The following is a 25,208-nucleotide window of genomic DNA, read 5'->3' on the forward strand; positions in this document are numbered from 1 at the left end:
TCATGGCGCAACTCGCTCACCAAGTTGGTGATGCTCTGGGTGTCTTTAAGGATCTGCACACTTTGGGTGTAAGGATTGTATTTCAGTCCAAATGGTCTCTTAATGGTCTTTAAGACGATACATGTTGTCAAGTTGAAAAAATCCCAAAGTTTTTAAGTCCTTCTATATATACACACAGCAGCAGACCAACAGCTATGTAAGAGACAGTCTCGCCTGTGAAAATCTACGATATTTGCACATTTCGCATACAATCTCCTATAGATAATCAATTCTGCTACCACTTATTCATTTACAAAAATAAATCTCTGGAAAAATTGTGTTACATTCAAGTGCTAGGATATACATAAATAATATTCCTTAAAGAAGTGTAAAGAACAAAACAGTTCTCTGATTGTCAGGCTTGACCTTCGGTTTCCAGGATTGTTCGGTCAGACACCGAGCTGCTTGTTCATCTTATTCAGAGCGTCGCTGACGATATCTAGTTCATGGCGCAACTCGCTCACCAAGTTGGTGATGCTCTGGGTGTCTTTAAGGATCTGCACACTTTGGGTGTATGGATTGTATTTCAGTCCAAATGGTCTCTTAATGGTCTTTGCAAACTCCCTGTTGGTAGAAAATAATAGGTGTGTTATCTCCCTGTAGAAGGTACCATTCTCTGCTGCCTCACACATAGTGCTGTCAGAGACGTTGCCTTGTCTTGAGCTTACCTCATTTTTTCTTTGGCTTCCTCAAAACTTTCAGAGTAAAAGTATACCTCCTGGAAGGAGGTAATGATACACTCCTGAGTGCAGGTTACCATAGGGTCAAAAGGCTTTACAATGGCATTCCCTGAGACCGAGTGCTACAAAAAAAGTGCAAAACACAAATATATTTAATACATCTGCATATCATCTAACACTGGACATTATAAGCTAATGTATTCTCATATCTAAAGTATTAACAGGCACTTGATCATCAGGAATTGTACCAAAAACAGATATTTAATAAAATCTAAATAAGTCCAATATCAGCACAATCATCAGCACAATGCAACTTAAAAATACAAATAAAAAATTGTAAAGTATAAAAAGAGAAATAAAAATATAATAAATTATACAGAGATCAGTTATATGTTTACCCGTCCAACTCAATGACAAGCAGTGCACTGCAAACGATGTGTCTGACACCGAGGAAGTCAGGAACACACCCTGATCAGTGTATATACATGTATTAGAATCCAAGGAAAGGAAGTGTAGTATAAACCTAATCTGTGCCAGGAGTTCACAGATCTAATTGAAAATGTCCTTTGTATCTCTAGAAAAATGTCACTTTATCATGATTTCATTCCATTTTCCCATTCATGTCCATGATTATATACGATAGATGATAACTTGATTCAAATGTTATGTCATTTGATTTATGAGTCAATAATGAATCGTTGTATTTTAGACTATATATAATGGGTCCAATTTCATTCATAAATCAATGCACATGATTCTAATGTATTCTGTAGTGTTAAGAAAACACTTCTCATTTGCAATTTGTAACTTATTAAATATAGACTGCATTAAACACTTTTACCAGTAGGTGGCAATGTAGCATATTACACTGTTGGTGTGTAATCGAAAGTGTTTTGCACTCTGTGTGCATGTCATGAATGTGTTCCATTTTAACAGCACTCCATGTGGCCAGGCGTGGTATTGCAGGTCATATTTGTTCAGTGGTTTTATGGTGGAATTATATATAGACACAAAAACTCAGTGTGTCAGATATTGCAGTTTACTGCTGTCTAATCCCCTGGCTCCATCTCAACAAATAGTGTGCTTTGTTCTCCTTCCATTTTGAACATTGCATGGAAACTTACTTTGAGTTCACTTATGGAAGAGAGCAATCCAGCTCCGTACACCTTTAGCATCCCCTCTTGCTTGCACAAACCGAATTCCACTGTGAAAAAGTAGCACTACGAAAATAAAAATCAATAAAAATGTGGTGAAGGAAAACAGCCATTCATATCATTGGTCTCCCTTCTACACAGTGTGGCTGATCTTACTACCTATTGAAATACACCAAGAGACCCGAGGATGGCATGCAATGTATAGATAGTCAATAATAATGTGTATACAATGTAACACGCAAGCATGTATTGTTAGGTCAGCCTGAAATGATCACTGCTTTGGTTTGGGTTTTGTACAATATAGAATGATTCTATTAGATCCATATACTCACTGCTAGCATATCAATATCTAAAACATATATGCATTATATTTCTTGTGTGTCTAAATTTTCTGCCTTACATTTTTCGGTGTCTAAACTTTTTTAAAAGGAATGCATTAAGTAGCTCTGTGAGTTATAAGTGCATGCCCCTTTTAATTAGCAATATTCCCCCTCCTAGATGATCTAGTGGATCATTCATAGCAAAACTAAAATACTGTATTGTGTCCAGTGCAGGATTCATGGATCCAGAGAAAACCAAAGAGAGAATCCCTGCGTCACGATCCATCCCCTATGGCCCTGCACTAGGCATGGCACAGTGTATCAGTTTTGCATTGAGTGTTTTTTTAAAGGGAACCTGTCACCTCCAAAAACCATCCCAAGCCGCCAGCAGTACCTGACAGTAGCCAGCAGCGCGTTTCCGACGATAATTTTCTTCCTGAAGGCCAATGCGGCTAAAGCTCAGAAAATGTTCTTTTATCCCCTGCCGGCGCGCTTCTCTAGTCATGCTTAAAGTCAAGGGGGCAGCGGCCTCCTTGCTTCAAGATAACCACGCCCCCTTCGCTGTGACTGACAGCGCTTATGCAGAGAGTTCGGCAAAGCCAGCCAAACTGCCGGCTGTCAGTCACAGCGTAGGGGCAGGGAAGGGGGTGTGGTTATCTTGACTACCATGACGAGAGAAGCGCGCCGGCAGGGGATAAAAGAACGTTTTCTGAGCTTTAGCCGCATCGGCCTTTAGGAAGAAAATTATCATCGGGAAACACGCTGCTGGCTACTGTCAGGTACTGCTGGCGGCTTGGGATGGTTTTTGGAGGTGACAGGTTCCCTTTTAAGGTAATCTGAACTATTCCTAATACCCCTTCTCTTACCCAAGGCTTATACTGCAATCAATACTGTGATAGATGTGTGTCCCAGGAGGTCCACAATTGGACTCTCCTCTCTTAGCGTAAACCTGAGTCTGGCTGTTAGGCAACTGGCTGCAGAGCCCTCCACTACTCCTTTGCAAGAGGAGACTACAAATGCTTCTGCATCAGGCATGCTCAACCTGCGGCCCTCCAGCTGTTGCAAAACTACAACTCCCAGTATGCCAGAACAGCCTACAGCAGGGCATTATGGGAGTTGTAGTTTTACAAAAGCTGGAGGGCCGTAGGTTGAGCATGCCTGTTCTACATAGTAGTGGTGGTGGAGGGAATTACAGCTTCTTTTCCCTTTAAGAGAATGGGATGAAAAACTGCAGTTATTCTGCACAACCACTACGGATTTCTGGTTCCTTTTATGGCACATGTGCTAATGATGTCTCCTCATTATTGTACTTTAATCTATACGTACGGTAGCCAGTTTCTGAACAGCTTCATCCGATGCCCCTAAAGATGCCAGGCCAATTTCTTGGGAAAACTGTGCAAAACTTGGTTCAGCCAGAAGAGGAACATGTCCAAGGAGCTCATGGCAAGTGTCACTAAAAGCAATCAAAGACATCAAGGTTGACACATTGTGCATATTAATTGCAATATGTTTAGGTTTGATACATAGAAGTAAAAGAGGAGGTAGAGAATCCCTACTGAGCAGGTGGACACATGAAGGGGAGGGACACATACAAGACGTGGCCTACTGCTCTGTGGAACAGTACTGACTACAGAGGGGTCTCTGGTTAGGCTGATATTAGATAATGTGCTTATTTTTCCCATGGAGCATTGCTTGAAAATAAGTCTCCATACCCCGCTGATTCTCTTCAATGAGTCAGTACCCCCCTCTTCTAATCTTTGCTCCCATAGCTTCCCTTATTTATTCCTGTCAGCATGTAACTGCGAAATAAAAAAAAAAAGTTGATTTTCCAGAAACAGCGCCACTCTCGTCTACTGGCAGAGTCTGGTATTGCAGTGTTTACGTGCATGAAACCAAGCTGTAATTCCAAGCCATTTCTGGCAAAAGGAATGCAGATCCTTACTTCTAAATATGTTTTATTTATTTTTTTCATTATTTACAGTCATTATTTTTAATATTGTTTTAACCCAAGGTGAATGGTAACTTGGGATCGGCAACTTTCTAATAAACTTTGCTTGTTAATTCTAAATTTCTCTGCTTTCTGGCAGAATGGAAACAGTTTTGTTCCAGTTTAGTAGCTGACCATATCAGTGTAGGTAAGTAAGTGCATTCAGCCCATAGTCCAGGACTGGAGAGAGATTTGTTTTGGAGGTAGGATTGTGTAGACTGTATAGGATCGTATGGCCAAGTTCAGACTGTGTAAATTCTACAACAAAATCCTTAAAGGGATCGTCCCATGAAAAAAAAAAAAAGTGTTTATAATTAAATCCGGCCCATAAATTGTGAACATTTTGTGTTTATACACACAGAATCTATGGCCAAATCAACATGTAACACTAGCATATGTGAATCTACTATGGATTTGTGGCCACGGCAAAAAATAAATCGGAACTTATCCTAACAGGTCCATCAGCTGGACTAGGCCAGACAATCTAATCAACTCTGTTTCACTTTTAAAAATTCCCATTCTGCCAGAAAGTTGGATATTTTGCTGCACACCATTTTACGCTATTCTCGCCACTTTCGACAGCGGCTGAGAAAGTGGTTGCTGTGAGTAGGCAAAGATCAGAGTTATATAAAAAAATATATATATTATTACAGTGTTAGAAACGGCATATTTACTTACGGTTCTGGGGTATACAGGGGGTCAGAACTATGTCTCACATATTGGGTGCAGTGGAAGACCCGAAATGCCAAGCCAGCCAAGAAATCTCTAGGCGATAAATAGCCAGCAACAGGGCGGATTGTAAAGCCTGAGTGCTCTGCAAAAAATAAAATAAATAAAAAGATTGACCTAATGTCCCAAAGCTAGACTGACTGCATTACTATGGAGCGCTGCAGGTGGTTCCTAGGCCCCTGACACGTTGGCCCCATGCTGGTGCTGACTCCAAAAAACCAATGACAAGCCTTATTTGCACAATTAGTGAGTGACCAGATAGCACACAAAATCCCTGTGTCAGTCTCTGTACCGCCATATAGTGCACCATGAAGCCAAATTATTTTGACATGCTGTACTGTGCCCACAACTGATATTTTTACTTGCTGTTACACCTGCTGTACACTAGGGGGAATATAACCATAAATATCATTCAGCTGCAAAACAGAAATGCGTTAATTGTTCTAAACTGGCTCTGTTTATTGCCCTAAAATCCTGATTAATTCTTTACCTTTAAGGAATCTTGAAACATCTTCTAGTTGGGGAATATTGTCCTCCCGGTATCCACAGTGTTTGACTAGTAGAGGAAGGTTCTTCAGATACTCTCGGCAGGCATGGGTTTGGTATAATTTATTCAGCTCTCGAAAAACCGTGCCCCAAGTCTTCACCTCCTCTTCAGTAAATTCAATACGAGGTATTGGATCCCCACTGTGAAAGATTGACAATTGATATGTAAGTTACTATCGTAGAAAAATGAATTAATACAGATCCATATAGTGGGCTGTAAAATTATAACATAATAGCTGTTTAGTATATAGGCCATATTGGAGATATATACTTCCTTCCTGCATTGTCTGTATAGGCAAGTACAGCATGTTTTATGGCAACTGAAATGAATGGGGATTAAGTGACATAGAAATATTAAAGGAATTGTCTGGGTGTTAAAGACTAATGATTTGCGCAGCTCAGTCCCATTATTTGAATGAGACTGAGCTGCGTCTAGGACATGTGATGAATGGACGTTATCTCACTGGCCTAGGGAGAGGCTGCAGTGCTCACAGGGTGCTGCAGTCTTTGCTGATTGGTGTGGACCCCCAGTGATCAGATAATGATGACCAAAGGATAGGTAATCAGTATTAAACATTTGCACAACCCCTTTATTAGGCCTCATGCACACAGCCGTTGTTTTGGTCCGCATCCGAGCCGCAGTTTTGGCGGCTCGGATGCGGACCCATTCACTTCAATGGGGCCGCAAAAGATGCGGACAGCACTCCGTGTGCTGTCCGCTTCCGTTGCTCCGTTCCGTGGTCCGCAAAAAAAATATAACCTGTCCTAATCTTGTACGCAAATTGCGGAACGCACACGGACGCCATCCGTGTTTTGCGGATCAGCAATTTGCAGACCGCAAAACACACAACGGCCACGTGCATGAGGCCTTAGACTGTTAAAGTCTCCAGTAAGTGATGGAGTACTGCTACTTCCCCAGTACTGCTACGTAGTGACAGGGTAGCTGCATACAGAATCTTATCTGTAGTATAGTGTCACCATTCTGACATATCTGTACAGTAGAGCTCTTATTACCTTCCACGCCCAGTATGTGTATGAGATGACACTGCTCATTCTGTCAAAGTTTATACAGAAAAGTTGATAAGTGAGCTGCAGAAAACAGGAAGCTCCAATTGTACACGGTAGTGGCCATTGTGGAAACTGGAATCTTTAACTTTTTTTTTAATCCAAATGGTCATAATAAAAAAAATAATAATAATGCAGGGAGAATATTGCTACTAGTAGGGGAGGGGTGGGAAGGGGAACAATGTTGGTGTCAGAAGGGGGACAATACTGCTGCCAGTGGTTCTGCTATGTGGTATTTGTCTGCTGCTTCTAAGGCTCCATTCACACATCCGCAATGTGTTTTGCGGATACACGGAGACACGGATCCGCAAAACACGGAAAGCGGCAATGTGCGTTCCGCATTTTGCGTACCGCACATTGCCGACATAATAGAATATGCCTGTTCTTGTCCGCAATTGCGGACAAGAATAGGACATGTTCTATTTTTTTGCGGAAACGGAAGCACGGATGCGGAAGTGCGGATCCGCAAATGTGGATGCGGACAGCACATTCCGTCCCTATAGAGAATGAATGGGTCCGCACAGTTTCCGCAAAATTGCGGAAAGGATGCAGACCCATTTTGCGGACGTGTGAATGGAGCCTTAGAAGGGATGTTTTGACGCATTGTGGTATTTGACTTTGCTAGGGCATATGATATCCACTGCAAGGGTGCATTTGGTTGGTGCTAGCTGCATGGTGGTATTTGATAATATCCTTCACTATGGATTGACTAATGAAGCTAAGTAGAAAACGTTTGAGAAGCCTTGATTTACTGGGTTTATAACCATGTCATACGCCTGATGCCTGACCCAGAGCAGACTATTACATATTTTAGGAAGCTGTCAGGGGCAGAAAGATTTGCTGCAGCCTTCATTATGTGTCATTATATTTCTGCAATATGGGGGGTGGGAGATGATATTGTATGAAGGCTGGTCAGGTTTATATGTCAAAGCTGCTTTTGAATCTGTCTGGCCCTGCAGTAAAGTCAGCCACGGCAATGGTAATTCATTTTCATGAATAAAGTAGAGACTCTCCCTAAAGGGAGTCTGTCACTAGGGAATACACTGTCACACCAGGCACAACACCTTGTAGGGCTGGTCAGCTGAATGCAGTGATATCTGTTGCTTCATTCTGGAGAAAACGTTCTTTAAATCCATATGCAAATGAGCAGTCAAGTGCACCAAAGACAAACCTGAGCCACTCGGTGCACCCTTGCTCCTCCTGCTTTCACTGACAGCCCCTCCCTCTCCATCTTGACTGGCAGGTCATGGTCATCTCACCTGTCTCGTCAATCATGAAGCAGAGGAGGGGGGTGGCAGAGGAAGCAGGAGGGGCAAGGGAGCGCAGAGTGGTTTGGGCCCGCCCTTGGTGCACTTGACTGCTCATTTGCATATGTATTCAAAGTCCTTCTCTAGAATGACACAACTCAATAAGTGAAAGATATCATTATACTGTAGTTAGCTGAGCTAGCCCTGCAAGGCAGTGTGCCTGGTGTAACAGTTAACCATTGTCTGGAGAGTGGGGTCAGCATGCAGAGAAAGCAGAGCATCGCCCTCCTCTCTGCCAGCACTAGCCCTGCACTTTGGCATCTGACTTCTAGAAAACTGCCGCAAAACAGTGAGTAAAAGACCGCTGAAATTGGTGGTCCCTAGAGAGGGCAGCATTATGGAGCAGACAGGTTGCCCTTAATAAGCAATCAGTTACGAGGCAGTGTACGTACTATCTGTAGTTCATTGCCACATCTGCAAAGTACTTCCTCCTCTTGCGATACACGTTGTCCTTGAAACCCTAAGAAGAAAAAATTTAAAGAATCTTTTAGTGCATGATTCGCCGGCTCTACGTCTTCTCCTCTTCATCTTGGGGTTCCTCAGGGTTCAATCCTAGGTCCTCTCCTGTTTTCTCTCTACATATCCCCTATTGGACAGACTATCAGCAGATTTGGTTTTCAGTACCATCTCTACTCTATACTGATGACACCCAACTATATACTGCAAGAAAATTTAGAATAGAACCTTCAGAATCACAGGTGCAGATCCATGAAGCAAACATAATTACAAAAAACTAAATGGCTGCACACCGTTATATATACAAACAATAGAGCTAAGAAATGGGGGTCATTCTAGATAAAAGTGGTACAATATCGACTATAAATGAGTAATGGAAGCTTTTAGCGCACATTCGTGTCGGGCCCACCTACCAGGCGTCAAGGTGGCTTCCGCAGATGGGTCCCTATCACTAAATATACTGCCTCACTTTGGACTTACTTAAGCCTACAATATTCAGGGAAGTGTAAGATCATATTAAACTGTATTCAGTGATAGGGACCCATCTGCAGAAGCCACCTTGACGCCTGGTAGATGGGCCCGACACGTATGTGCGCTAAGAGCTTCCATTATTCATTTATAGTCGGTATTGTATCACTTATCTAGAATGACCCCCATTTCTTAGCTCTATTGTTTGTATATATAACGGTGTGCAGCCATTTTGTTTTTTTGTACCCAACTATATACTTTATCCCGTGACATCACAGCCGCAGTACTACAGAACAGTGATTATCTGTCCGCTGTCTCTGACTTCATGTTTTCTCTCTACTTGAAACTGGATCTCTTAAAAGCTGAACCCATTGGGCCAGATTTATCACGACTCTGACAGCTCACTCCACTTTAGCCATATGTTAAAGTCAGTTTTAGCCAAGTCAGATTTATGATCGGCCCTTTAAGACTGTAATAAATGTGGTTTGACGGTAGCAGTTTATCCGTCAGTAAGCAGCTTTACAAAAGTCGCACATCTTTATGAAAAAGTCGCACGTTTTTATGAAACAGTCACATGTTCTATTAAAAAGTCTCATAAGATAAGCAAAGTCCTCACTGGAGTGAAATTGCGACTTTTTAGCAACTTTTTAGCAACTTTTTAAATAGTCCCAATAGTAAATCTGTCTAGAGATTCATTTACATAAGAAAACACGCCCACTTTCTGAAAACTGGCGAGCATAGTGCAGAGCAGAAAAAAGTCGCAAATTTGTGCGCAGTTTTAGCGTTTGGGACTTTTTTGGGACTTTTTCACTCCATTATTCTGACCGGAGCTAATGATAAATCTGGCCCGGTGTCTTTCCCCCATCTAGTAACCCATCTGAAACTGATAATTCAATCTTGGTCTGGGGTACTATCATAACTCCAGGGCAGCACAAAAGTTGTCTCAGGGTTATGTTCGACTCAGATCTTCCCATTTTCAATCACCGGCACACTCGTGTCATCTGCACCTCAAGAACATCTCTAGAATCTGTCCTTAGAAACGGCCCAAACTCTTGTTGCTTTGATTCATTCTCGTCTTGACCACTCATTACTAATCAGTCTTCTCATTACTAAACTCTCCCCCTTTCTGTCTGTCCTACATACAGCAGCGAGGGTCATCTATCTGTCCACCCAGTACACCGATGCCTCTATCCTGTGCCAGTCACTTCACTGGTTGCCCCTCCACCACAGAATACAGTTCCCACTCCTCACCCACAAAGGTGTCCACCCTACTGCACCTCCATAGAGCTCCCTAATTTCTGTCTACCACCTCACTCACACTGTCTACAGTGCTGCACCTCCTTACATCTCCTCCCTCATTTCTGTCTACCACCTCACTCACTCTCTACAGTGCTGCACCTCCATAGAGCTCCCTAATTTCTGTCTACCACCTCACTCACACTGTCTACAGTGCTGCACCTCCTTACATCTCCTCCCTCATTTCTGTCTACCACCTCACTCACTCTCTACAGTGCTGCACCTCCGTACATCTCCTCCCTCATTTCTGTCTACCACCTCACTCACTCTCTCTACAGTGCTGCACCTCCGTACATCTCCTCCCTCATTTCTGTCTACCACCTCACTCACTCTCTCTACAGTGCTGCACCTCCGTACATCTCCTCCTCCCTCATTTCTGTCTACCACAATACTCACACTCTCTACAGTGCTGCACCTCCGTACATCTCCTCCTCCCTCATTTCTGTCTACCACAATACTCACACTCTCTACAGTGCTGCAGCTCCATACATCTCCTCCCTCATTTCTGTCTACCACCTCACTCACTCTCTCTACAGTGCTGCACCTCCTTACATCTCCTACCTCATTTCTGTCTACCACCTCACTCACTCTCTCTACAGTGCTGCACCTCCTTACATCTCCTACCTCATTTCTGTCTACCACCTCACTCACTCTCTCTACAGTGCTGCACCTCCGTACATCTCCTCCCTCATTTCTGTCTACCACAATACTCACACTCTCTACAGTGCTGCACCTCCATACATCTCCTCCCTCATTTCTGTCTACCACCTCACTCACTCTCTCTACAGTGCTGCACCTCCGTACATCTCCTCCCTCATTTCTGTCTACCACCTCACTCACACTCTCTACAGTGCTGCACCTCCGTACATCTCCTCCCTCATTTCTGTCTACCACCTCACTCACACTCTCTACAGTGCTGCACCTCCGTACATCTCTTCCCTCATTTCTGTCTACCACCTCACTCACACTCTCTACAGTGCTGCACCTCCGTACATCTCCTCCCTCATTTCTGTCTACCACCTCACTCACACTCTCTACGGTGCTGCACCTCCGTACATCTCCTCCCTCATCTCCATCTACCACCCTACTTGTGTTCTCCACAGTGCTGCACTTCCATACAACTCCTCCCTCATTTCTGTCTACCACCTCACTCACACTCTCTACGGTGCTGCACCTCCGTACATCTCCTCCCTCATCTCCATCTACCACCCTACTTGTGTTCTCCACAGTGCTGCACTTCCATACATCTCCTCCCTCATTTCTGTCTACCACCTCACTCACACTCTCTACAGTGCTGCACCTCCGTACATCTCCTCCCTCATTTCTGTCTACCACAATACTCACACTCTATACAGTGCTGCACATCCGTACATCTCCTCCCTCTTTTCTGTCTACCACAATACTCACACTCTATACAGTGCTGCACCTCCGTACATCTCCTCCCTCTTTTCTGTCTACCACCTCACTCACACTGTCTACAGTGCTGCACCTCCGTACATCTCCTCCCTCTTTTCTGTCTACCACAATACTCACACGTTACAGTGCTGCACCTCCGTACATCTCCTCCCTCTTTTCTGTCTACCACAATACTCACACGTTACAGTGCTGCACCTCCGTACATCTCCTCCCTCTTTTCTGTCTACCACTATACTCACACGTTACAGTGCTGCACCTCCGTACATCTCCTCCCTCTTTTCTGTCTACCACTATACTCACACGTTACAGTGCTGCACCTCCGTACATCTCCTCCCTCTTTTCTGTCTACCACTATACTCACACGTTACAGTGCTGCACCTCCGTACATCTCCCTCTTTTCTGTCTACCACAATACTCACACATTACAGGGCTGCACCTCTGTACATCTCCTCCCTCATTTCTGTCTACCACCTCACTCACACTCTCTACAGTGCTGCACCTCCGTACATCTCCTCCCTCATTTCTGTCTACCACCTCACTCACACTCTCTACAGTGCTGCACCTCCGTACATCTCCTCCCTCATTTCTGTCTACCACCTCACTCACTCTCTCTGCAGTGCTGCACCTCCGTACATCTCCTCCCTCATTTCTGTCTACCACCTCACTCACTCTCTCTACAGTGCTGCACCTCCGTACATCTCCTCCCTCATTTCTGTCTACCACCTCACTCACACTCTCTACAGGGCTGCACCTCCTCACATCTCCTCCCTCATTTCTGTCTACCACAATACTCACACTCTCTAAAGTGCTGCACCTCCGTACATCTCTTCCCTCATTTCTGTCTACCACCTCACTCACACTCTACAGTGCTGCACCTCCGTACATCTCCTCCCTCATTTCTGTCTACCACCTCACTCACACTCTCTACGGTGCTGCACCTCCGTACATCTCTTCCCTCATTTCTGTCTACCACCTCACTCACACTCTCTACAGTGCTGCACCTCCGTACATCTCCTCCCTCATTTCTGTCTACCACCTCACTCACACTCTCTACAGTGCTGCACCTCCGTACATCCCCTCCCTCATTTCTGTCTACCACCTCACTCACACTCTCTACAGTGCTGCACCTCCATACATCTCCTCCCTCATTTCTGTCTACCACCTCTCACATTCTCTACAGTGCTGCACCTCCATACATCTCCTCCTTCATTTCTGTCTACCACCTCACTCACATTCTCTACAGTGCTGCACCTCCGTACATCTCCTCCCTCATTTCTGTCTACCACCTCACTCACACTCTCTACAGTGCTGCACCTCCGTACATCTCTTCCCTCATTTCTGTCTACCACCTCACTCACACTCTCTACGGTGCTGCACCTCCGTACATCTCTTCCCTCATTTCTGTCTACCACCTCACTCACACTCTCTCTACAGTGCTGCACCTCCGTACATCTCCTCCTTCATTTCTGTCTACCACCTCACTCACACTCTGCAGTGCTGCACCTCCGTACATCTCTTCCCTCATTTCTGTCTACCACCTCACTCACATTCTCTACAGTGCTGCACCTCCGTACATCCCCTCCCTCATTTCTGTCTAGCACCTCACTCACTCTCTCTACAGTGCTGCACCTCCGTACATCTCTTCCCTCATTTCTGTCTACCACCTCACTCACACTCTCTACAGTGCTGCACCTCCGTACATCTCTTCCCTCATTTCTGTCTACCACCTCACTCACACTCTCTACAGTGCTGCACCTCCGTACATCTCTTCCCTCATTTCTGTCTACCACCTCACTCACACTCTTTACAGTGCTGCACCTCCATACATCTCCTCCCTCATTTCTGTCTACCACCTCACTCACACTGTCTACAGTGCTGCACCTCCGTACATCTCCTCCCTCTTTTCTGTCTACCACAATACTCACACGTTACAGTGCTGCACCTCCGTACATCTCCTCCCTCTTTTCTGTCTACCACAATACTCACACGTTACAGTGCTGCACCTCCGTACATCTCCTCCCTCTTTTCTGTCTACCACTATACTCACACGTTACAGTGCTGCACCTCCGTACATCTCCTCCCTCTTTTCTGTCTACCACTATACTCACACGTTACAGTGCTGCACCTCCGTACATCTCCCTCTTTTCTGTCTACCACAATACTCACACATTACAGGGCTGCACCTCTGTACATCTCCCCCCTCATTTCTGTCTACCACCTCACTCACACTCTCTACAGTGCTGCACCTCCGTACATCTCCTCCCTCATTTCTGTCTACCACCTCACTCACACTCTCTACAGTGCTGCACCTCCGTACATCTCCTCCCTCATTTCTGTCTACCACCTCACTCACTCTCTCTGCAGTGCTGCACCTCCGTACATCTCCTCCCTCATTTCTGTATACCACCTCACTCACACTCTCTACAGTGCTGCACCTCCTCACATCTCCTCCCTCATTTCTGTCTACCACCTCACTCACACTCTCTACAGGGCTGCACCTCCTCACATCTCCTCCCTCATTTCTGTCTACCACAATACTCACACTCTCTAAAGTGCTGCACCTCCGTACATCTCTTCCCTCATTTCTGTCTACCACCTCACTCACACTCTACAGTGCTGCACCTCCGTACATCTCCTCCCTCATTTCTGTCTACCACCTCACTCACTCTCTCTGCAGTGCTGCACCTCCGTACATCTCCTCCCTCATTTCTGTATACCACCTCACTCACACTCTCTACAGTGCTGCACCTCCTCACATCTCCTCCCTCATTTCTGTCTACCACCTCACTCACACTCTCTACAGGGCTGCACCTCCTCACATCTCCTCCCTCATTTCTGTCTACCACAATACTCACACTCTCTAAAGTGCTGCACCTCCGTACATCTCTTCCCTCATTTCTGTCTACCACCTCACTCACTCTCTACAGGGCTGCACCTCCGTACATCTCCTCCCTCATTTCTGTCTACCACCTCACTCACACTCTCTACAGTGCTGCACCTCCGTACATCTCCTCCCTCATTTCTGTCTACCACCTCACTCACATTCTCTGCAGTGCTGCACCTCCGTACATCTCCTCCCTCATTTCTGTCTACCACCTCACTCACTCTCTCTACAGTGCTGCACCTCCGTACATCTCCTCCCTCATTTCTGTCTACCACCTCACTCACACTCTCTACAGGGCTGCACCTCCTCACATCTCCTCCCTCATTTCTGTCTACCACAATACTCACACTCTCTAAAGTGCTGCACCTCCGTACATCTCTTCCCTCATTTCTGTCTACCACCTCACTCACACTCTACAGTGCTGCACCTCCGTACATCTCCTCCCTCATTTCTGTCTACCACCTCACTCACACTCTCTACGGTGCTGCACCTCCGTACATCTCTTCCCTCATTTCTGTCTACCACCTCACTCACACTCTCTACAGTGCTGCACCTCCGTACATCTCCTCCCTCATTTCTGTCTACCACCTCACTCACACTCTCTACAGGGCTGCACCTCCTCACATCTCCTCCCTCATTTCTGTCTACCACAATACTCACACTCTCTAAAGTGCTGCACCTCCGTACATCTCTTCCCTCATTTCTGTCTACCACCTCACTCACACTCTACAGTGCTGCACCTCCGTACATCTCCTCCCTCATTTCTGTCTACCACCTCACTCACACTCTCTACGGTGCTGCACCTCCGTACATCTCTTCCCTCATTTCTGTCTACCACCTCACTCACTCTCTCTACAGTGCTGCACCTCCGTACATCTCCTCCCTCTTTTCTGTCTACCACAATACTCACACTTTCCGTTCTGACAATGATCTAAGATTAACATCCTCCATAATTCAAACCTCTCACTCCCGTCTTCAAGACTTTTCTCGAGCTGCACCCGCTCTCTGGAATTCACTGAACGGACATTCAAGGTAATTCACAACTTTCTTAGCCTTAAATGTTCCTTATTCAGGCAGACTTATCACATTCTTTAAACTGACTCTTGCCTCTCAGCCCCTAGAATACTGTTCTTTGCACAGATATCTGCAATATTGTGTTACATAGACTGTGATGACTTATTTCAGCCACTAGAGGCCGCTGTGAAGATGGATCTCCTCTTTGAAGTTGGTTGTGAATGTTATGTGAAAATGATCATTATCGGTGACACAATTGTTCACTGTAATTGATAGTATTATAACTTTATTGCACTTCCTCTGACTATAGGGTTAGTGGCCCTTTAAGAGTTGAAACATTGTTTCAGCACTGTTACTTACAGGGTGATCTGCATCCAGGTCGGATCCGTACATCAGCACTCTGTTTGCCGATTTATCCAGATCGGAGATTTTAATGGGAAACCAAGGAACACTTTCCATATCTGCAAAAAAACAAAACTAGATTATTTCTTCAAAATAATATTTTTGCTGCCAGTGATTGGCTGCAGTGGTCACATGTCCACATCAAAATACTAGAGAGACAGACGGGGACCCGAGAAGCAGCAGCACGCGGGTGGTGGGTACTATGACTAATACTCAATTTGTTATTTTACACCAATTTTTAAGCTTTTAGGATACAAAAAACATGGGACTGGACAACCTCTTCGGGGCGGGGGGGGGGGGGGGGGGGGGGTTTACATCGCCCTCACCTCATAAAGTTTTTAAGTTCTTTGTGGAGATACATATAAGTGTCAGGAGTTTAAAGGGAAGTATCACAAGGCAAACCTGATACAATGTGTTCCACCTAGAACTGAGGGGGTGGAGCATGACATAGGGATTCAAAGCACACCCAAGAGAGTCGCTGCTTCCTCCCAGGCCTTGAACTAGATATCACACACAATTGCTTGTAGTTCTTCGTTAACAAAAAAAGGAGGGATCACCGGAAATTATTTCCAGATTTTGCTACTTAAATGGGCATGCACGTATATATCTCACAGGGCAGCGGGCTCTGTAAATGCAGTTGGCTTAGTCGGTGTGATGATTCCAGTTCGTTCTGACTAGGTGTCCCCCCCCCCCCCCCCCATGCTCTTACCATCCTCCTCAACACTGAAGTCCTCCTGCGGGTTCATGGTGATCAGATTGACATGTGGCCTGAGCAGCTGGAAGATCTCATTCAGCTGCTCTCGGTTACTGTCACAGTCCAGGAATATTTCAAACTCAGAATTTCTTTTTGATGTACGAGATTCAATGTGAATGAGATTAACATGCTTCTCCTAAGGAGGAAAACGACAAGTTGTATGACCGATGATATCAACTAGGTAATCGTTTACACTGGCCTAGTTCTTAACAGAGATTTGTCTCCGTTTTTTCTTTTGGAAATAGACATAAGGCAGTGTATGGGTAATCTGTTCAATAATGAGGAGTCACCTTTCTAAATTGCTAGAGAGATAAAGATTTAAAATGTGTCTTTCTATGCCAGTGCTGTAACTGTAACTATCTATCTATCAAAACCTTCCAAGGCAAATGATAAAGAAAAAAAAAATGTGAATAAGTCGTGTCCTTTATTCACCCCCAATGTGTCAGTTTTCTGAACCGCTACTGCTTCTTTTTATCTAATCCGTCTATTTATCTAATCCCTCTATCTAATCCGTCTGTCTATTTAACTAACCCATCTTTTTATCTAATCCATCTATCTAGTTATCTAATCCGTCTGTTTATCTAATCGGTCTATTTATTTTATCTAATCTGTCTATTTTTATCTAATCCGTCTATTTTTATCTAATCCATCTATTTATCGAATCTATCTATCTAACCAGTTTATCTATTTATCTAATCCGTCTATTTAGCTAATCTGTCTATTTTTTTATCTAATCTAAATAATAATGTAAAATCAATTTGATAAAACTGGACTGGTGAATAAAGAAGCCAGTAACAATCCACGTACCTGAAAAAGTTTCAGTGCCTTCACAAGTCCTCCGACTTCATTTTTTATGGAAAATATCACAGTTACTCGGCCCTCCTGCACCGCGTTCTCATTATTCTCTTTGTTGTCTTCACTACTCATGTAATTTGACTTGTTGAGCTGGGAAACACAGAGAAATATGGTATATCATTTGCATATTATTGCATGGGCTGCAAAAATTCAGGAGAAAATGTTTAATTAAATGCAATGTGCCCAGCTCCAGTGCTTCATAACTATGGTGACTGGTAAGGGCCCCCTTCCCCTGTCCCATGTATTGACTACTACCATGTAAACCATATATTGCAGTGTATACTGTATATTATACCGTCACATCCTTTTGCCATCTATTGATGATCCTGCTGTCCTCACACAAGGTGGCAGTCCTAGGGCCCAGTCACAACAAACTAGCAGCAAAGTAGAATTTTAAATCAAAACCTTGAATATGACTGCAACATGTGAATAAAACACGAGCGCCTCCACAGACATCTAGAGAAAACAACCCAAATATTTTTAGCCCTTACCACCTGACTTTTGGGGTTAGTGGCACCCTATATCTCCACCATTGACTAGCGCCCATCTGTAGTTACTGCACAAATATGTCCAGACTCAGAGATTTACACATCAGACACAAGTTCCCATCCTGTGCCCTTCTTAAGATGTCTGGAGATGAGGTCTCACTTAACCCCCAGCCACATTCATGTGGTAAACAGTAATGGTGAAGGGTTCAGACCCCGCTCTGCCTGGTGGTGAAGGCTTCTTCTTCAGTCATGTCGGGGGCTCCTGCATTGGTCTTCAGTTTGTCCATTAGTCTGTATTCATGCTCATAAAGGTCTTCTGAGTCTTGTAGTTCTGCATCCTGACTCTCCAGCAATGAATAGGTCCTTGCATTGATTTCAGATTGTTCCATACCCAGTGATTACAAGATGCAGCAAAACCTGAAGGGCGATATTTATACAGTAGTACTCTGAAAGATGATGACATTGGGGCGTGGCCCTGCACAATGGGCCCTAAGGGTTAGTATAGTGAAAAACCTGGACCATAAGGTGAGCGAGTGTAATGTCCTATAACACAGCAGTGCTTTCAGTGTGTCTGTGTAATGAGATATCTTCATTAATAGTGATGAGCGGCAGGGGCAATATCCGAATTTGTGATATTTCGCGAATATTCGCAAATTCGAGAATTTGTTATCTCCAGTCATTATTATTTTCTTGATTGCGTTAAACGGTAATTAAAAAATTTGCAATCAACACTACTCCTAAAGTTGAAGATATTGCAGCCTTCTCATTGGCCCACAAGCTAGAAGCAGGGAGGGATCATGTGTACAGATTTAAAAAAAATCTGAAATTACGAATATATATCGCTATATTCTAAATATTAGCGAATTCCCAAAGTGCCGATATTCGCGATAAAAATTCGCTATTTGAATATTCGTGATCAACACTATTCATTAATAACCAGAGATGTATTATTACACTAATATGATAGATAGACGGATATGAATTAGATGGATATCAGATACAGTAGAGAGATAGAGCTAGATAGAGATATGAGATGGATGGATATATATGGGATAGATATGGATGGGTATGATATTGATGCATGTATATATAAGATGTAGATATGAGATGGATCGATAGATTTATGTATAGATATTAGATAGCTGGATGGAAATAAGAGGATAGATAGATACAACTTGTTTTCTAATTCTTTGGCCTTTTGTGTATAATTATGTGACCCTTCAGAGATTGTCTTATACCATACCCAATGAGGAGACCTGAGGAGTCTCCACAGCAGGCTTTTATAATTATTTCAGTTAACCGTTTAAAGGTATCAATGACTGAGAACTCTCAATTTTGTTCTTGTAAGGGCTCATTCATACAACCGTGCCGTGTTTTTCGGTATGCAAAACGCGGATACTGGCTGTGTGCGGTCTGCATTTTGCGGAACCCACAGGGCCGGCACTAAATAGAAAATGCCTATTCTTGTCCGTGATTGCAGACAAGAATAGGGCATGCTTTATTTTTTGCGGGGCCGCACAACTGAACTACGGATGCAGACATGAAGTGAATGGGCCCGTGGCCCCGCACCAGTTCTGCAAAATTGTGGAATGGATGCGGCCCCATACATACGATCGTGTTCTGTCTGCTAAGCATCCTGTACTCCAGGCTGATACATTGTAGCAGACTAGCAGAGAGCTGCTCACAGAGCATTGTGTAGACTGGATACTTCTAAGGCTGAGTTCACATCAGCGTTCAGCCTTTCTGCTCTCCTGCTCCGTTATAGGAGCAGGAGAACGGAAAGGACGGATTTGGCACATAACTGAGCCGAACGGAGCCTACGGATGCCATAGACTATAACGGGGTCCATTAGGTTTACGCTCAGAGGAAGATTTTTGAAGCTGAGACAAAAGTTGTGCGCGCTGGACTTTTGTCTCCGCCCCAAAATCATCTTCTGTGCGGAAACATAAGGGACCCTATTATAGTCTATGGGGTCCGTAGGCTCTGTTCGGCTCAGTTATGTGCCGAATCTGTACTTTCCGTTCTCCTGCTCCTATAACGGAGCAGGAGAGCGGAAAGGCTGAATGCTGATGTGCTGAGAGCAGGACTAGTGGGATTACTGCCTTTGAAGGAAAATTTGTGTTCTCGTTCACTGACAGCAAGCAGAGATCTGAAAAAGGTTGAGGAATTGAAATGCAATGTCTATTAGGAAGTTGTAGAACTTTTCATTTTACTATAATTCAGCTTTAGTTCCATTAAACCAATTAAAGAAAACCAACAAGTCACCTCTGTGATAATAATAGCAAACTGAAATCTCTCCGTCCTTATTCACTAACATTTTATATAAACATTGGAGCGTTTGTCTTCTCAGCGCCCGGCCCCTCGCTCGGTCTGTACACTTACAGGGTAAATATGTCCCTCTGATAACGGCTCGCAGTTTGCATTGTCACCGCTAATCATCATCTTGGTATTTATCTGTCATCTGTCCGATTATAGCAAAATATGTTTAATAAAATCTCGTGAACCATGACAGATGTGCTGGAAAAGGATTCACTGTACCAAGCGATATGATCTGGGAATACATCTACAGATGGGTTAGCAGGGGTTAAAAATATGTGCAGATGTTGCAGGGCGGAATTTGTCATATAACTCTTTGGGACAAGTTGTTCATACTTTGTGATAATGTGGTAAATTAGCTGCGGTCCTAGGCCCAGTGGCGGATTACAATAGGGGTGTTCAGGTTGGCAGCCCCTGTGGAGCCCAACACCGTCCCGAACGCCCACATACTGCGGCGGGGCATGGGAGCGCATAGTTCCCTGCCGCTAATTATTGCTATAGGCTTCAGGCCTACTAGGCCTGAGGCCTATGCGGCAGTGAAATCCCGACACAGGTGGGCGTGATGACGTTATCGCACGCTTGTGCCTGGACGCAGCACTGTGATGTGTGCGCGCCTGCCTCATCCCGCCTTCCTCTGCGAGCAAGCGCCTGGACCTGGACATAGGTGAGTATATAGCTTTTAATTATTTTCATTTTTTTATTTCATTTGCCTACTTTGAGGGACATGTGGGTACACACAGGAGGACATATTAGTAAAGAGGCATTGAGTACATCGGGGGGAAATTACTATATTGGGGCTTCTGAATGGGGGCAAATTACTATGTGGAAGAAAATTACTATGGAGGGATTACTATGTGGGGGCAAATTACTATGTGGGGCAGTGTGGGCAAAACTACCGTGTTGGGGCAGTGTGGGAGAAATTACTATGTGGGGGCAAATTACTATGTGGAAGAAAATTACTATGGAGGGATTACTATGTGGGGCCAAATTATTATGGGAGGGACTACTATGTGGGGGCAGATTACTATGTGGGGCAGTGTGGGGGAAATGACTGTGTGGGTAAAACTACTGTGTTGGGGCAGTGTGGGGGCAAATTACTATGGGGGAAATTACTATATTGGGGAGGCACTGTAGAGGCAATTCTATTATTTTTAGGGAAACTATACAGGGATTATTGCCTGGAGCACAATATAGGGTTTTATTATTAGTGGGGGCACTCTAGAGGACATTATAGCTGTTGTGGACACTATAGGGACATTTGGGGTCATTTATCAAACTGGTGTAAAGTAGAACTGGCTTAGTTGCCCATAGCAACCAATCAGGTTGCACCATTCATTTTGGACAGCTCCTTTGGAAAATGAAAGGTGGAATCTGATTGGCTGCCATGGGCAACTAAGCCAGTTCTACTTTACACCAGCTTGATAAATGACCCCATTATGTCTATTTGGGACACCATTTTTTTAGCGGTATAGTACCTGGGGCATTGGGGAGCACAGCGGGCACAGTATTTGGGGTGGCAGCAGGATGACACTGTGGGGACACCAGGATGGGGAGGTTAATGGAAAAATTGAGAAATCTAACGTGTCTGTGTAACAAACTCTGTAGAGACGAGATGCGGCTGAAAGATGTTGTCATGGTGGTCTGGGTCAGCTGCAGGAGAAGAGGAAAGAGAAGGTCTACATGACAGGAGATGTCCCTGGATGTAAGAGGTACGTGGTGCTGTATTCTCCTCCTTGTCCTTTTTATTATAATTCTATGTATTTTAAATTTGGCGACCAAATTTTTCTGTTTAGGACCCAATTTGTGGTATTTTTTTTTGTCTGAAGATGTCATATGGCCTAAGAAGAGACTGTGGCGCTCACAAAGCACTGCAGCTCTTCGTGTAAAAAAAAAAAACTAAACTAAAATGGAGGAGGGGGGGGGGGGCCTAAGTTGGGTGGACAGCTTTAGGCCTATCATGCACTTAATCTGCCCCTGCCCAGGCCAACCATCAGATTAAGCGTCCAAATGACTGACTGAGCCCTGCTACATCAGAAAAGTCAATAAAGCCCAGCAGACGCTGATCCCATCAAGGAGGGTTAGGGCTTTTTCACACTTGCGTTGTCCGGATCCATCGTGTACTCCATTTGCCGGAATTACACGCCGGATCCGGAAAAACGCGTAAGAACACATAATTTTTTCTTTCCGGATGCTTTTTTGGTAAGATACTGATCCGGAAATCCTGAAGCCAACATCAACGTTTTTGACCGGAGCAAAAAGCGCAGCATGCTGCGGTATTTTCTCCGGCCAAAAAACGTTACGGTCCTGAACTGAAGACATCCTGATGATGATTTCTCTCCATTCAGAATGCATGGGGATAATCCTGATCAGGATTTTTCCGGCATAGAGCCCGACGACGGAACTCTATGCCGGAACAGAACAACGCAAATGTGAAAGAGCCCTAAGCGATACTGTTACCAGTTGGATACAATATTGGAACTGGTAAGAGACATTGTTACTGTTCATCCATTACTTAGCTAATACCACTAGTGATACTGCTATCATCTGCCTGGAGCATTCACATGTGCCATATATGCAGCCGGTGTTCTAACTTGGGCTACTTTCACACTTGGGTTATTCTTTTCCGGCACTGAGTTCCGTCCTAGGGGCTCAATACCGGAAAAAAACTGATCAGTTTTTTCCTAATGTATTCTGAATGGAGAGCAATCCGTTCAGGATGCATCAGGATGTCTTCAGTTCAGTCTTTTTGCCTTTTCAGGACGGAGATAATACCGCAGCATGCTGCGGTTTTATCTCCGTCCAAAACTCCAGAACACTTGCCGAAATGCCGGATCTGTCATTTTTTCCCATTGAAATGCATTAATGCCGGATCCTCCCCAGAGTGTTCTGGCAAAACGGATCCGGCATTGCGGTCTGCGCATGCTCAGATTGCAAAAAATGTGAAGGAAATAAATGCCGGATCCGTTTTTCCAGATGACACCGGAGAGACGGATCCGGCATTTAAATGCATTTGTCATAAGGATCCTGATCTGTCTGACAAATGCCATTAGTTTGCATGCGTTTTGACGGAACTGCCTGCTGCAATCCTCTGCCGCAAGTGTGAAAGTAGTAGTGCATTGTGTGCAAATGAATTGTAAATTGCTATACGGTAGTAGCAGGCTGTGCACCGGCATTTGGTAAAATTAGTGAGCATCCCAACAAGCACTGGGTGTCTGCGCAGTATGAGCATTTCCCCATGGGCTCCAGTGTCCCATCCTGTATGTGCAGCTGCCAAGTGAGGTGAACGTGCGCACTGTGAAAGCGCTCGTTTGTCCAGTACAGGCTCAACTCAGACTCTGCACCTGGGGACGAATGGTGTGCACGCTCGCTTCACGTTGCAGCTGCACATATAGGACGGGATACTGGAGTCAGAGGAGAATTGCTTATACTGCGCAGATGGAGTCTGTTGTGGAGTCTGCACAGTAGAAGAAAGTATGGGGCACGCAATGGTGACTTGAAAAGGGAGACAACAGCTGCAAAAAAACACCACAGCAAGGAGCAATAGAGCAGAATAAGGCTACTTTCACACTCGCGTTTGGTGCGGATCCGTCATGGATCTGCACAGACGGCTCCGTTCAGATAATACAACTGTCTGCATCTGTTCAGAACGGATCCGTTTGTATTATCTTTAACATAGCCACAACTGGTCTGTTATGAACAGTCCATGGAGGACGGATCCGTTTTCTATTGTGCCAGATTGTGTCATAGAAAACGGATCCGTCCCCATTGACTTACATTGTGTGTCAGAACGGATCTGTTTGGCTCAGTTTCGTCAGACGGACACCAAGTGGTGTTCTGGTGTCCGCCTCCAAAGCGGAACGGAGGCAAACTGATGCATTCTGAGCGGATCCTTTTCCATTCAGAATGCATTAGGGCAAAACTGATCCGTTTTAGACCGCTGAGCCCTGAACGGATCTCGCAAACGGAAAGCCAAAACGCCAGTGTGAAAGTAGCGTAAACAGAATATGGATGGAAGTTACTGAACACATCAGCAACGGGGACTAAAATACAGTGAGGAAAAGAAAAACGGTGCAAAGTGGCCAACAATAATAAAAAAAAATATAATAACAATGCTGAATTGGTGTTTTAGTTCTTTAACATATATATCTTTAGTTAAAAATTGCAATTTTTTAAAGTTTCCCTGGTTTTTGCATTTATATTTTCACCAGTAAAATACATTTAGCCAAGTGATCTATAAATCTGTGCAGGGCATAGTACAAGATACCTCGTAAATATCTGCATTATCAGCAGAGTTTGTCATAAGGCATCAGGTAGGAATCGTGTTGATGTCTGTGGTTCTCTACGGGACTAAATCAGCCCTACAGCGAGTCATCACCGTGAACAGAGGAAACACACGAGCACTGCTACATCTCCATCTTTGCTCGAGCTACAATCACACATACAGTTATTTGGTGCAGCTTTTTTGAGCCAAAGCCTGAAGTGGATTTGAAAGCAACTAGCAGATAACAAAGGAAGGACTTTTTCAACCAGATGGATCCACTAAAGGCATCATAAGCTCCATGCGTGATTTTAGCCTTATAAAATATTGCTAATAAGTAATACATCAATAATAAATAAAAGTAATATAAAACATGCTTATAAATAAATATAAAGGGTTTGAAAATATAGTTTGCAAAAATTCAAAGATTGTTTCTTCCAGGCGACAGGGTGTCTGCTGTGTTCTTACCTCATTATTTATTTGGCCATCCTCACAATTTACGCTCATGGAGTCAAAAGACTTAACTCTGCGAGGTCTGTCTGCTTGGCGGCTGTACATGCCTCTGTGGATGCAGCAGAGGGCAGAGTGCTCTGGGCTGGTGTGTAGTGCACGGTCTGGTTGCCACTAGATCTTCTCGTCACACTGAGCCTGACACAAGTATTTATACTGAGAAGGGAGGGGGGATTGATTGTCATAATCTCTTCCAAAAGCAAATGGAAAAAATAGGAGAGATCAACATCAGATAGATGACAGAGAGAAATATGAGAGAGACAG

General features: G+C 44.4%; 2 protein-coding genes across 8 annotated transcripts in view; one reads left to right on the forward strand and one right to left on the reverse strand.

Moving 5' to 3' along the window:
* LOC122920145 (keratin, type I cytoskeletal 9-like) overlaps window positions 1–25,208 on the forward strand; it is a 125,769-nt gene that overhangs the window by 19,634 nt on the left and 80,927 nt on the right. The window contains exon 1 of one of the 7 annotated variants that reach the window (XM_044269362.1): window positions 15,937–15,956. The exons of the other annotated variants lie outside the window; for them this stretch is intronic. The gene's annotated coding sequence lies outside the window, so the exon portion shown is untranslated. Of the gene's footprint in view, window positions 1–15,936; window positions 15,957–25,208 lie in introns of those variants that run through there. 7 annotated transcript variants of the gene reach the window in all.
* Window positions 76–25,140, reverse strand: TPH1 (tryptophan hydroxylase 1). The gene is made up of 11 exons (XM_044269357.1): window positions 24,903–25,140; window positions 17,325–17,462; window positions 16,473–16,653; window positions 15,722–15,822; window positions 8,220–8,287; window positions 5,400–5,596; window positions 4,859–4,994; window positions 3,520–3,646; window positions 1,844–1,939; window positions 708–841; window positions 76–603 (listed from the first exon to the last, which is right to left on the reverse strand). The coding sequence occupies exons 1-11, from the start codon at window positions 24,990–24,992 to the stop codon at window positions 429–431; spliced, it is 1,443 nt and encodes a 480-aa protein (XP_044125292.1). The 5' UTR covers window positions 24,993–25,140; the 3' UTR covers window positions 76–428.

The sequence above is a fragment of the Bufo gargarizans genome, chromosome 10 (assembly GCF_014858855.1).
Source record: "Bufo gargarizans isolate SCDJY-AF-19 chromosome 10, ASM1485885v1, whole genome shotgun sequence".
In the NCBI taxonomy this organism is placed as follows: domain Eukaryota; kingdom Metazoa; phylum Chordata; class Amphibia; order Anura; family Bufonidae; genus Bufo; species Bufo gargarizans.